At 44.7% G+C, this 14696-nt stretch overlaps 1 protein-coding gene across 1 annotated transcript in view; it reads left to right on the forward strand.

The window, feature by feature from the left end:
- LOC127932174 (chemokine-like protein TAFA-4) overlaps positions 1-14380 on the forward strand; it is a 167927-nt gene extending 153547 nt beyond the window's left edge. Inside the window, exons 5-6 of the mRNA XM_052526738.1 lie at positions 11398-11522; positions 14123-14380. Of these exons, the coding sequence (XP_052382698.1) occupies positions 11398-11522; positions 14123-14134 (137 nt within the window). The 3' untranslated portion in view covers positions 14135-14380. The remainder of the gene's footprint in view (positions 1-11397; positions 11523-14122) is intronic.
- The last annotated feature ends 316 nt before the right edge of the window (positions 14381-14696 follow it).

The following is a 14696-nucleotide window of genomic DNA, read 5'->3' on the forward strand; positions in this document are numbered from 1 at the left end:
CTATTTATCAGGATGCTCCGTAGGGATGTCCATGTGGAGAGTTGGGCGCTCGGTGCCTGCACTGGATTACACTGCATTATTATACAACATTATCCTGTATCAAAGTCAGCATTACCAGCCAAGTCAATCTGGATCTAAATCAGGCCATTTCAGGCTCGGCAGTGCAGGGTGGGGAGGAGAGGCAGGCATAATCTAATAGAGCAGCGTGAATGGGTTTAGATTGTTATCGCCAAGCTTGGCTTTGATGGGGGACTCTGTGTGTGGTGCTGTGTTATTGAGCTCTCTCCTCAATGCTGGTTTTCTCTTAACTAATGCGACCCCGCTGTTCATCTATGTGATTACGCTCAGGTGTGCGCGCACGTGTGTGTATGGCATTGTGAGTCTGAATCTGTTTCTGCACACACAGAGACACACACTTAACCTGATGTTTTGACAGGCAGTGTATTCACAGGCTGAATGAATCTGCTGTGACCTGTGACATTTGTCAGTGCTGCGGTGGATAAACATCATCTCTGTGTAATCCTCGAGGCAGAATTCAGGTATGGCTCCCTCACAGACTTTATTTAGATAGACACACCCTGAGACAAGCCACAAACCCAGAGATTTGGGAAGACAACACAAAGTCACTCACTGTCACGGCATTCATAGAAGGTGCCATTGACATCTGCTTTCAACAGAGTTACTGAGACATTTCCTAGAGAAGTTTAGACTCATTTCTGAGTGAAGTTCCAGTAGTCAGATGTTATGTGGAGTATGGCTTCTGGAGGGTAGCTAGCGACACGCTGCTCTGCTCTCTGTCAGATAATGGTGGTAATTCTGTCATTAGACTGACTCATCACAGACTGCTGATGAAGAGAGATGGATCTCTGGGAGAAGAGATTAGGAAAAGTTTGGTTCATATTTCCAGACATAGACCCCACACTTGATTGCTTTGTGTGTTTGTACATCATTAAATGAATCAGGGATGTGTAAGTGCAGTGCACGTATTTATGTAGCTGAGTGGTAGCCTATGATGAACAGGTAGGCTATGAATAACTAGTCCATGTCAGCACCTCTCAGTACCTCTCTTCATTATCATGGTTCATCACTGCTCCTCTCTGATGCCTTGTTGTTGCCCTCTATCCAATAGCCTCTGACCCTCCATTGACATGAGCTATTAGCCACTCCTGTCCATTCTGCAGAATAACAGGCAGGTCTGCGATGTCATAGCCTCCCCGCCCACCCTCTAGAACCTGAGGTGTAGAACTCCAACTGTAATGGCTCTTCTCCAGGCCATACTCATTAACTCTAAATAACACGGTGGTCGCGTAAAGCACCACGGCAGACACCATAATGGAAACATTAACGACCATTACGCAGTCATTGGTTTTTAGAACCACTTACTGTCACGAAGCTCATGCATCATAACAGCATGTTCTCTGGAGTGCTCTGTCAGGCTTAGCGCCATTTATTGAGGGGAGTCTTTGTCTTCTTGAATGGTTTCTTCCTCTCTCTCCCTCGTTTACGCTCTCTCTCTCTCTCTCTGTTTCTCTTTCTTCTCCTCTGCGTCTATCTCTTCCTCAATTTCACCCTCAATTTCACAATTTCAATATTTTTCTCTCTCTCTCTCTTCCCCTCTCTCTCTCTTTGGTAAGACACAGTCTTGGTGAACTCCTCCCGTCATCTCTCTCTCTCTCTCTCTCTCTCTGTTGGGGGTTCTTACATGACACTTGAGAGGATTTGCTCGTGTTCTTTTGCATAATTCCATTTAAAGCCCATTTTGCTGCAGATTTCACCCCCTCCTCCCTTTGTGAGGAACAATAGGCCTTATAACAGGACTCTATGGCAGACTCCTCTAAACCACTGTCATTTGCCTCTTTTAATTGATTGGTTTATCAAAGTTGGATATGTGCTGGAAAGTTCACACCATGACTCTCCCATCCTCCCATACCACTATAAAAGGAAGAATAGATGGATGGAGACAGATCCTCAGATACTTCATACACATACTCTTTGTGCTGTAAAGACACATCTGTTTGTCTATTTGCAGTGTGTGTGTGTGTGTATGTGTGTATGTGTGTGTGTGTGTGTGTGTGTGTGTGTGTGTGTGTGTGTGTGTGTGTGTGTGTGCTGTCATATTACTTTTGTCTGATCTGACGTCATACCAATCAAAGAGATCATGTTAATAAACCTGAGAGTCTTAAACAGGCACCTTTCATGTTAGATTTATATATTTCAAGGTTGTTATTGGCACACACAACTTCCCATTGTCTGGCAGCCAGTATTGTGAAAGTGCTTCTGGCTTTTTAACAGCTCTTCAGCACCAGGTGATATTGATTATGTGACATGCAAAAGCCTTGAGGGAAAACAATACCTTTTAATCCTGATTCAAAACCAGCTTTTATGCATATAGATTCTTGCCAAACACAGAGGGCAAAAAAAATGCAGGTTTGACGTTGAAATGTTTTAATTTCGCAATGTTCACTTAATAGGCTTTTAGGATAGAATGCAGGCAAAAGCTTTTGTGGTTTTAACAGGTGGACGTCTGCTTTTGTGGTTTTAACAGGGGGACATCTGCTTTTGTGGTTTTAACAGGGGGACGTCTGCTTTTGTGGTTTTAACAGGTGGACATCTGCTTTTGTGGTTTTAACAGGGGGACGTCTGCTTTTGTGGTTTTAACAGGTGGACGTCTGCTTTTGTGGTTTTAACAGGGGGACGTCTGCTTTTGTGGTTTTAACAGGGGGACGTCTGCTTTTGTGGTTTTAACAGGTGGACATCTGCTTTTGTGGTTTTAACAGGTGGACCTCTGCTTTTGTGGTTTTAACAGGGGGACGTCTGCTTTTGTGGTTTTAACAGGTGGACATCTGCTTTTGTGGTTTTAACAGGGGGACATCTGCTTTTGTGGTTTTAACAGGTGGACATCTGCTTTTGTGGTTTTAACAGGTGGACCTCTGCTTTTGTGGTTTTAACAGGTGGACATCTGCTTTTGTGGTTTTAACAGGTGGACGTCTGCTTTTGTGGTTTTAACAGGTGGACATCTGCTTTTGTGGTTTTAACAGGTGGACCTCTGCTTTTGTGGTTTTAACAGGTGGACATCTGCTTTTGTGGTTTTAACAGGTGGACATCTGCTTTTGTGGTTTTAACAGGTGGACGTCTGCTTTTGTGGTTTTAACAGGTGGACATCTGCTTTTGTGGTTTTAACAGGTGGACCTCTGCTTTTGTGGTTTTAACAGGTGGACCTCTGCTTTTGTGGTTTTAACAGGTGGACATCTGCTTTTGTGGTTTTAACATGGGGACGTCTGCTTTTGTGGTTTTAACAGGTGGACATCTGCTTTTGTGGTTTTAACAGGGGGACGTCTGCTTTTGTGGTTTTAACAGGGGGACGTCTGCTTTTGTGGTTTTAACAGGTGGACGTCTGCTTTTGTGGTTTTAACAGGTGGACATCTGCTTTTGTGGTTTTAACAGGTGGACGTCTGCTTTTGTGGTTTTAACAGGTGGACGTCAGCTTTTGTGGTTTTAACAGGTGGACGTCTGCTTTTGTGGTTTTAACAGGTGGACGTCTGCTTTTGTGGTTTTAACAGGTGGACGTCTGCTTTTGTGGTTTTAACAGGTGGACGTCTGCTTTTGTGGTTTTAACAGGGGGACATCTGCTTTTGTGGTTTTAACAGGGGGACGTCTGCTTTTGTGGTTTTAACAGGGGGACATCTGCTTTTGTGGTTTTAACAGGGGGACGTCTGCTTTTGTGGTTTTAACAGGTGGACATCTGCTTTTGTGGTTTTAACAGGTGGACGTCAGCTTTTGTGGTTTTAACAGGTGGACATCTGCTTTTGTGGTTTTAACAGGTGGACGTCTGCTTTTGTGGTTTTAACAGGTGGACATCTGCTTTTGTGGTTTTAACAGGTGGACGTCTGCTTTTGTGGTTTTAACAGGTGGACATCTGCTTTTGTGGTTTTAACAGGTGGACGTCTGCTTTTGTGGTTTTAACAGGTGGACGTCTGCTTTTGTGGTTTTAACAGGTGGACATCTGCTTTTGTGGTTTTAACAGGGGACGTCTGCTTTTGTGGTTTTAACAGGTGGACGTCTGCTTTTGTGGTTTTAACAGGTGGACATCTGCTTTTGTGGTTTTAACAGGTGGACGTCTTTTTGTGGTTTTAACAGGTGGACGTCTCCTTGTGGTTTTAACAGGTGGACGTCAGCTTTTGTGGTTTTAACAGGTGGACATCTGCTTTTGTGGTTTTAACAGGTGGACATCTGCTTTTGTGGTTTTAACAGGTGGACATCTGCTTTTGTGGTTTTAACAGGTGGACATCTGCTTTTGTGGTTTTAACAGGGGGACGTCTGCTTTTGTGGTTTTAACAGGGGGACGTCTGCTTTTGTGGTTTTAACAGGTGGACATCTGCTTTTGTGGTTTTAACAGGTGGACATCTGCTTTTGTGGTTTTAACAGGTGGACGTCTGCTTTTGTGGTTTTAACAGGGGGACGTCTGCTTTTGTGGTTTTAACAGGTGGACATCTGCTTTTGTGGTTTTAACAGGGGGACGTCTGCTTTTGTGGTTTTAACAGGGGGACGTCTGCTTTTGTGGTTTTAACAGGTGGACATCTGCTTTTGTGGTTTTAACAGGTGGACGTCTGCTTTTGTGGTTTTAACAGGTGGACATCTGCTTTTGTGGTTTTAACAGGTGGACATCTGCTTTTGTGGTTTTAACAGGTGGACATCTGCTTTTGTGGTTTTAACAGGTGGACATCTGCTTTTGTGGTTTTAACAGGTGGACATCTGCTTTTGTGGTTTTAACAGGTGGACATCTGCTTTTGTGGTTTTAACAGGTGGATGTCTGCTTTTGTGGTTTTAACAGGTGGACATCTGCTTTTGTGGTTTTAACAGGTGGACATCTGCTTTTGTGGTTTTAACAGGTGGACATCTGCTTTTGTGGTTTTAACAGGTGGACCTCTGCTTTTGTGGTTTTAACAGGTGGACATCTGCTTTTGTGGTTTTAACAGGTGGACATCTGCTTTTGTGGTTTTAACAGGTGGACGTCTGCTTTTGTGGTTTTAACAGGGGACGTCTGCTTTTGTGGTTTTAACATGGGGACGTCTGCTTTTGTGGTTTTAACAGGGGACGTCTGCTTTTGTGGTTTTAACAGGTGGACGTCTCCTTTGTGGTTTTAACAGGTGGACATCTGCTTTGTGGTTTTAACAGGTGGACGTCTGCTTTTGTGGTTTTAACAGGTGGACGTCTGCTTTTGTGGTTTTAACAGGTGGACGTCTGCTTTTGTGGTTTTAACAGGTGGACGTCTGCTTTTGTGGTTTTAACAGGTGGACGTCTGCTTTTGTGGTTTTAACAGGTGGACGTCTGCTTTTGTGGTTTTAACAGGTGGACATCTGCTTTTGTGGTTTTAACAGGTGGACATCTGCTTTTGTGGTTTTAACAGGTGGACATCTGCTTTTGTGGTTTTAACAGGTGGACGTCTGCTTTTGTGGTTTTAACAGGTGGACGTCTGCTTTTGTGGTTTTAACAGGGGGACATCTGCTTTTGTGGTTTTAACATGGGGACGTCTGCTTTTGTGGTTTTAACAGGTGGACGTCTGCTTTTGTGGTTTTAACAGGGGGACATCTGCTTTTGTGGTTTTAACAGGTGGACCTCTGCTTTTGTGGTTTTAACAGGTGGACGTCTGCTTTTGTGGTTTTAACAGGTGGACGTCTGCTTTTGTGGTTTTAACAGGGGACATCTGCTTTTGTGGTTTTAACAGGTGGACATCTGCTTTTGTGGTTTTAACAGGTGGACTTCTGCTTTTGTGGTTTTAACAGGTGGACCTCTGCTTTTGTGGTTTTAACAGGTGGACCTCTGCTTTTGTGGTTTTAACAGGTGGACCTCTGCTTTTGTGGTTTTAACAGGTGGACCTCTGCTTTTGTGGTTTTAACAGGTGGACATCTGCTTTTGTGGTTTTAACAGGTGGACATCTGCTTTTGTGGTTTTAACAGGTGGACCTCTGCTTTTGTGGTTTTAACAGGTGGACCTCTGCTTTTGTGGTTTTAACAGGTGGACGTCTGCTTTTGTGGTTTTAACAGGTGGACCTCTGCTTTTGTGGTTTTAACAGGTGGACGTCTGCTTTTGTGGTTTTAACAGGGGACATCTGCTTTTGTGGTTTTAACAGGTGGACGTCTGCTTTTGTGGTTTTAACAGGTGGACGTCTGCTTTTGTGGTTTTAACAGGTGGACGTCTCCTTTTGTGGTTTTAACAGGTGGACGTCTCCTTTTGTGGTTTTAACAGGGGACATCTGCTTTTGTGGTTTTAACAGGTGGACGTCTGCTTTTGTGGTTTTAACAGGTGGACGTCTGCTTTTGTGGTTTTAACAGGGGACGTCTGCTTTTGTGGTTTTAACAGGTGGACCTCTGCTTTTGTGGTTTTAACAGGGGACATCTGCTTTTGTGGTTTTAACAGGTGGACCTCTGCTTTTGTGGTTTTAACAGGTGGACCTCTGCTTTTGTGGTTTTAACAGGGGACGTCTGCTTTTGTGGTTTTAACAGGGGACGTCTGCTTTTGTGGTTTTAACAGGTGGACGTCTGCTTTTGTGGTTTTAACAGGGGGACATCTGCTTTTGTGGTTTTAACAGGTGGACGTCTGCTTTTGTGGTTTTAACAGGTGGACATCTGCTTTTGTGGTTTTAACAGGGGACGTCTGCTTTTGTGGTTTTAACAGGTGGACCTCTGCTTTTGTGGTTTTAACAGGTGGACATCTGCTTTTGTGGTTTTAACAGGGGACATCTGCTTTTGTGGTTTTAACAGGTGGACGTCTGCTTTTGTGGTTTTAACAGGTGGACCTCTGCTTTTGTGGTTTTAACAGGGGACGTCTGCTTTTGTGGTTTTAACAGGTGGACCTCTGCTTTTGTGGTTTTAACAGGGGACATCTGCTTTTGTGGTTTTAACAGGTGGACGTCTGCTTTTGTGGTTTTAACAGGTGGACGTCTCCTTTTGTGGTTTTAACAGGTGGACCTCTGCTTTTGTGGTTTTAACAGGGGACGTCTGCTTTTGTGGTTTTAACAGGTGGACGTCTGCTTTTGTGGTTTTAACAGGGGGACGTCTGCTTTTGTGGTTTTAACAGGTGGACATCTGCTTTTGTGGTTTTAACAGGGGGACGTCTGCTTTTGTGGTTTTAACAGGTGGACGTCTGCTTTTGTGGTTTTAACAGGTGGACATCTGCTTTTGTGGTTTTAACAGGTGGACATCTGCTTTTGTGGTTTTAACAGGTGGACATCTGCTTTTGTGGTTTTAACAGGTGGACATCTGCTTTTGTGGTTTTAACAGGTGGACATCTGCTTTTGTGGTTTTAACAGGTGGACATCTGCTTTTGTGGTTTTAACAGGTGGACATCTGCTTTTGTGGTTTTAACAGGTGGACATCTGCTTTTGTGGTTTTAACAGGTGGACATCTGCTTTTGTGGTTTTAACAGGTGGACATCTGCTTTTGTGGTTTTAACAGGTGGACGTCTCCTTTTGTGGTTTTAACAGGTGGACCTCTGCTTTTGTGGTTTTAACAGGTGGACGTCTCCTTTTGTGGTTTTAACAGGTGGACGTCAGCTTTTGTGGTTTTAACAGGTGGACATCTGCTTTTGTGGTTTTAACAGGTGGACATCTGCTTTTGTGGTTTTAACAGGTGGACATCTGCTTTTGTGGTTTTAACAGGTGGACATCTGCTTTTGTGGTTTTAACAGGTGGACATCTGCTTTTGTGGTTTTAACAGGTGGACATCTGCTTTTGTGGTTTTAACAGGTGGACATCTGCTTTTGTGGTTTTAACAGGTGGACATCTGCTTTTGTGGTTTTAACAGGTGGACATCTGCTTTTGTGGTTTTAACAGGTGGACATCTGCTTTTGTGGTTTTAACAGGTGGACGTCTCCTTTTGTGGTTTTAACAGGTGGACCTCTGCTTTTGTGGTTTTAACAGGTGGACGTCTCCTTTTGTGGTTTTAACAGGTGGACCTCTGCTTTTGTGGTTTTAACAGGTGGACGTCTCCTTTTGTGGTTTTAACAGGGGGACGTCTGCTTTTGTGGTTTTAACAGGTGGACATCTGCTTTTGTGGTTTTAACAGGTGGACGTCTGCTTTTGTGGTTTTAACAGGGGGACGTCTGCTTTTGTGGTTTTAACAGGTGGACATCTGCTTTTGTGGTTTTAACAGGTGGACGTCTCCTTTTGTGGTTTTAACAGGTGGACGTCTCCTTTTGTGGTTTTAACAGGTGGACGTCAGCTTTTGTGGTTTTAACAGGTGGACGTCTGCTTTTGTGGTTTTAACAGGTGGACATCTGCTTTTGTGGTTTTAACAGGTGGACGTCTCCTTTTGTGGTTTTAACAGGTGGACGTCTCCTTTTGTGGTTTTAACAGGTGGACGTCTGCTTTTGTGGTTTTAACAGGTGGACATCTGCTTTTGTGGTTTTAACAGGTGGACGTCTGCTTTTGTGGTTTTAACAGGTGGACGTCTGCTTTTGTGGTTTTAACAGGGGGACATCTGCTTTTGTGGTTTTAACAGGGGGACATCTGCTTTTGTGGTTTTAACATGGGGACGTCTGCTTTTGTGGTTTTAACATGGGGACGTCTGCTTTTGTGGTTTTAACAGGTGGACATCTGCTTTTGTGGTTTTAACAGGGGGACATCTGCTTTTGTGGTTTTAACAGGGGACATCTGCTTTTGTGGTTTTAACAGGGGGACATCTGCTTTTGTGGTTTTAACAGGTGGACGTCTGCTTTTGTGGTTTTAACAGGTGGACGTCTCCTTTTGTGGTTTTAACAGGTGGACGTCTGCTTTTGTGGTTTTAACAGGTGGACATCTGCTTTTGTGGTTTTAACAGGTGGACGTCTGCTTTTGTGGTTTTAACAGGTGGACGTCTCCTTTTGTGGTTTTAACAGGTGGACATCTGCTTTTGTGGTTTTAACAGGTGGACATCTGCTTTTGTGGTTTTAACAGGTGGACATCTGCTTTTGTGGTTTTAACAGGTGGACGTCTCCTTTTGTGGTTTTAACAGGTGGACGTCTCCTTTTGTGGTTTTAACAGGTGGACGTCAGCTTTTGTGGTTTTAACAGGTGGACCTCTGCTTTTGTGGTTTTAACAGGGGACATCTGCTTTTGTGGTTTTAACAGGTGGACATCTGCTTTTGTGGTTTTAACAGGTGGACATCTGCTTTTGTGGTTTTAACAGGTGGACATCTGCTTTTGTGGTTTTAACAGGTGGACATCTGCTTTTGTGGTTTTAACAGGTGGACGTCTGCTTTTGTGGTTTTAACAGGTGGACGTCTGCTTTTGTGGTTTTAACAGGTGGACATCTGCTTTTGTGGTTTTAACAGGTGGACATCTGCTTTTGTGGTTTTAACAGGTGGACATCTGCTTTTGTGGTTTTAACAGGTGGACATCTGCTTTTGTGGTTTTAACAGGTGGACCTCTGCTTTTGTGGTTTTAACAGGTGGACATCTGCTTTTGTGGTTTTAACAGGTGGACCTCTGCTTTTGTGGTTTTAACAGGTGGACGTCTGCTTTTGTGGTTTTAACAGGTGGACATCTGCTTTTGTGGTTTTAACAGGTGGACATCTGCTTTTGTGGTTTTAACAGGTGGACATCTGCTTTTGTGGTTTTAACAGGTGGACATCTGCTTTTGTGGTTTTAACAGGTGGACATCTGCTTTTGTGGTTTTAACAGGTGGACATCTGCTTTTGTGGTTTTAACAGGTGGACGTCTGCTTTTGTGCCGTATCAATGTATAAAAACATACTGACTGTGGCTGAGCCAATCTACTCCTACTTCCAGATTACTCTCCTCTCTATAGAATCTATTCTCTCCTGCACACTGCTCTGCCCTGTACTTTCCATCCTCTCAGTATCAGGTCTCTCAGAGCTCTCTCTCTCTCTCTCTCTCTCTCTCTCTCTCTCTCTCTCTCTCTCTCTCTCCTGCACACTGCTCTGCCCTGTACTTTCCATCCTCTCAGTATCAGGTCTCTAAGTGCTCTCTCTCTCTGTCTCTCTCCCGCACACTACTCTGCCCTGTACTTTCCATCCTCTCAGTATCAGGTCTCTCAGTGCTCTCTCTCTCTCTCTCCTGCACACTGCTCTGCCCTGTACTTTCCATCCTCTCAGTATCAGGTCTCTCAGTGCTCTCTCTCTCTCCCGCACACTGCTCTGCCCTGTACTTTCCATCCTCTCAGTATCAGGTCTCTCAGTGCTCTCTCTCTCTCTCTCTCTCTCTCTCTCTCTCTCTCTCTCTCTCTCTCTCTCTCTCTCTCTCTCTCTCTCTCTCCTGCACACTGCTCTGCCCTATACTTTCCATCCTCTCAGTATCAGGTCTCTCAGTGCTCTCTCTCTCTCCCGCACACTGCTCTGCCCTGTACTTTCCATCCTCTCAGTGCTCTCTCTCTCTCTCTCTCTCTCTCTCTCTCTCTCTCTCTCTCTCCCTGCACACTGCTCTGCCCTGTACTTTCCATCCTCTCAGTGCTCTCTCTCTCTCTCTCTCTCTCTCCTGCACACTGCTCTGCCCTATACTTTCCATCCTCTCAGTATCAGGTCTCTCAGTGCTCTCTCTCTCTCTCTCTCTCTCTCTCTCTCTCTCTCTCTCTCTCTCTCTCTCTCTCTCCTGCACACTGCTCTGCCCTATACTTTCCATCCTCTCAGTATCAGGTCTCTCTCTCTCTCTCTCTCTCTCTCTCTCTCTCTCTCTCTCTCTCTCTCTCTCTCTCTCTCTCTCTCTCTCTCTCCTGCACACTGCTCTGCCCTATACTTTCCATCCTCTCAGTAGCAGGTCTCTCAGTGCTCTCTCTCTCTCCCTCTCTTCCGCACACTGCTCTGCCCTGTACTTTCCATCCTCTCAGTATCAGGTCTCTCAGTGCTCTCTCTCTCTCCCGCACACTGCTCTGCCCTGTACTTTCCATCCTCTCAGTGCTCTCTCTCTCTCTCTCTCCCGCACACTGCTCTGCCCTGTACTTTCCATCCTCTCAGTATCAGGTCTCTCAGTGCTCTCTCTCTCTCTCCCGCACACTGCTCTGCCCTGTACTTTACATCCTCTCAGTATCAGGTCTCTCAGTGCTCTCTCTCTCTCCCGCACACTGCTCTGCCCTGTACTTTCCATCCTCTCAGTAGCAGGTCTCTCAGTGCTCTCTCTCTCTCCCTCTCTTCCGCACACTGCTCTGCCCTGTACTTTCCATCCTCTCAGTATCAGGTCTCTCAGTGCTCTCTCTCTCTCCCGCACACTGCTCTGCCCTGTACTTTCCATCCTCTCAGTGCTCTCTCTCTCTCTCTCCCGCACACTGCTCTGCCCTGTACTTTACATCCTCTCAGTATCAGGTCTCTCAGTGCTCTCTCTCTCTCCCGCACACTGCTCTGCCCTGTACTTTCCATCCTCTCAGTATCAGGTCTCTCAGTGCTCTCTCTCTCTCCTGTCCCGTCCTCCAGCCTCCATCGTGATTCAGAAGTGGTGGTGTCAGATGAACCCCTGCATGGAGGGAGAGGAGTGTAAGGTGCTCCCTGACCTCACAGGCTGGTCATGCAGTACTGGGAACAAAGTCAAAACCACCAAGGTGAGAAGACTGGGTCCTTTTCCACTGTGTGTGTGTGTGTGGATGACGGGGCGAATAAGAGACCTTGTCGGTCCTTGGCTTGTCACAATTTTGTCCTTACTGAAGGTGTAACTGAAGAATACTTGAGCTTAAGTTTCTACTGTATGAGTATTATTTAGGCACTAATTAATTTACAAAATAACATTCCTTCATTATTCCTTCAGATTGTAAGCTGTGGGGGGAGTTCTACTAAGCTAACATATGGAATTGTTTTAAGATGGTAATACCATGGATCATTTAGCTATTTAGGTCAGGAAACGATATATACAGTATATATATATTTTACATGTATTTAACCCTGCATTATAGGCACTAAACTATCTCCATATATACTTCCATAACATGGTTTAACCGATACCCAGCTACCTTCAGACTAGTCTTGTGAGGCTAGTGGCCGTCCTAGAGCAAAATAACTTGTGAGAGACCCACCATTCCATGTTTCGGATGCTACAGACAGAAGGTGACAGATCGGCTGTACCAGCTTCAGACAAGTCCCGTGATGTTTGTGGGAGAGAAGTCCATGATGTTTGTGGGAGAGAAGTCCATCATGATGTTTGTGGGAGAGAAGTCCATCATGATGTTTGTGGGAGAGAAGTCCATCATGATGTTTGTGGGAGAGAAGTCCATCATGATGTTTGTGGGAGAGAAGTCCATCATGATGTTTGTGGGAGAGAAGTCCATCATGATGTTTGTGGGAGAGAAGTCCATCATGATGTTTGTGGGAGAGAAGTCCATCATGATGTTTGTGGGAGAGAAGTCCATCATGATGTTTGTGGGAGAGAAGTCCATCATGATGTTTGTGGGAGAGTATTATCTTTCCAATAGGGGTTATAATACTTTGCAGGCCAAACCGTTAGGATGCTACAGACATTTTTTGTGGAGACTTTCGGGATGTCTCATGGTCTGACAAACACTGCTTTAGCTCTAACACCTTTTACCGCACTGGAAGGGTGACCGGTGGATATGATATATTGGGAAGCAGCCCATGCTAAAAACATATCTCTAGCTTAAAGGGATTTTGAAGGGGATGTTGTTATTATGGGGGCCGCTCATCAATATGCAGTCTGAAAACAACAACAAAAGACATCCTATCAGTATTTACAGCAGAAAGTGTCCCTTGAGGAACCCATGAAGTCCACAAAGTACTTAGGAAATGTTCTGACAGTTCTCACATTCTCCAGCTTGGGTAAAGTTTGATGTCCATTCAATTTACACCCTTTTTCCCCATACATAATTTTGTCTTAATGAATGTTTCGTAAAGAAACTATCAGGGTGAGGAAGCTTACACTGGTTTTCATTTTTTTTAAAGATGGCAAAGTTGGGGCAGAAGTGTAGGTACGGTAGTGTATTAGGCTAATCCTCTAAACACAGAATGGTTTGATCAGAAATAACCACAAAAAGACCCACTTTATGTTTCATAAACAGGAAGACTGGAAAAAATTAACCAATCGTCTGTGGAGCATCAAGTGAGCATTATTTGTTAATCTTCTGTAAAGATGTGACAAGAGGGATGGAAAATGAATGTCAGAGAGAAAACAAAGCTGCACATACTCTCAAGCAGTATGGTAATCATTGCTATTCATATGAGACAATTTGATTTGAATGAAGATCCTTCACAGCCTTTCTAATCTGTTAATGTGTTGAAGTTAATTTGCGGGACTGACTGACGGACGTGGTGTGGAGCAGGTGTGGTTTACTCACAGGTGAAATATAAAAAGAAAAATAGTTGTGGGGAGCACACAGGCACCATAAGAGTAATTGCTCAGAGAGACGGAATAACAGCGGAACATCTGTCACATTCATTAGAATGCATTATGACTACGGGTTCCAGGGAGGCTTTCAATTTAAGAGTCCTAATTATATTGGTGAGGGGAAAGACGGAGGGATGAATGGCCGCTAAGAGACTACCGTTAGAATTAATGACCCTGGGCCTTTGAACCACTGAAAAACTGATAGGTAAAGTCATCACCATCCTCTATCGCTTTCTCTATCTCTCTCTCTCTGACTGTCTAACCAATCAGCTATTAAGAAGAGGGGAGGGAGGGCGAGGAAGAACCGTGCTGCATCAGTGGAAATTCATTCTGCATTTGTTCAATGTGGAAGAGGAGCACAGTTACTAAGAGACTTGGTGGCAGATGTCACAGGAGATTTCTGCAACGAAGCCGAAGCCACGGCAACAGCTCTTCCTTCCAGCGACTGTCTCCCTCTTTCTCTCCCTCCGTCTATCTGTGACCTTCTTTCCCTCTCTCTATCTTTCTCTGCGTTCCTCTGTGTGACGCAGACTCTCTTTCTTTTCTGTCTGTCTCTCTCACTCCCACGTTGCAGGGGTGTAGATGCCTGAGGGCGTCTAGCTCTGATGGTCCTGTAGAATGAAGGATATCACTAACAGTGGAGATACACTGGTTCATAGACGTCAGTTCCCTCAAACATCATGTGAGCGGTGGGAGGGGCTGTCAGAGGTTTTATATTGTAGAGGTGCAAGCTCTGTCACTCAAAGATAATTGTTTCTGTGTCATTGGTTCAACTCTCTTATCTACTCTGCTTTGCTTTCTTTTTTCTAGGTCACACGATAGCAAGAGAATCGCTGAGCAGCGACATCACCAAGTCTCTCAACTGTTAACTCCATATGTAAAGAAAGGATGGCAATCATAACTGAGACACTTAGACTGACGATGAAGGGAAGACTGTTAGTCATCCCATCATACCAAGGTGTGACAAACTACAGAACCATTAAGAACACACTCTGATTGACAGAGACACTGGGGTAAAGTGTCACACATACAGCTCAAAACAACTATGGACTACTGAGTTTATGGATACCCAGGGGGGATACCCAGGGGGCATACTTTATGGATACCCAGGGGCATACTTTATGGATACCCAGGGGGCATACTTTATGAATACCCAGGGGCATACCCAGGGGCATACTTTATGGATACCCAGGGGGCATACTTTATGGATACCCAGGGGGCATACTTTATGGATACCCAGGGGGCATACTTTATGGATACCCAGGGGGCATACTTTATGGATACCCAGGGGGCATACTTTATGGTCAGTAAACACTACGTCTGAAGAATTTCGAGAAGACCATGTCGGAATACTTTTGCCTGTTAATAGAGATGGGGAAATCCA

This window comes from Oncorhynchus keta, chromosome 10, assembly GCF_023373465.1.
Source record: "Oncorhynchus keta strain PuntledgeMale-10-30-2019 chromosome 10, Oket_V2, whole genome shotgun sequence".
In the NCBI taxonomy this organism is placed as follows: domain Eukaryota; kingdom Metazoa; phylum Chordata; class Actinopteri; order Salmoniformes; family Salmonidae; genus Oncorhynchus; species Oncorhynchus keta.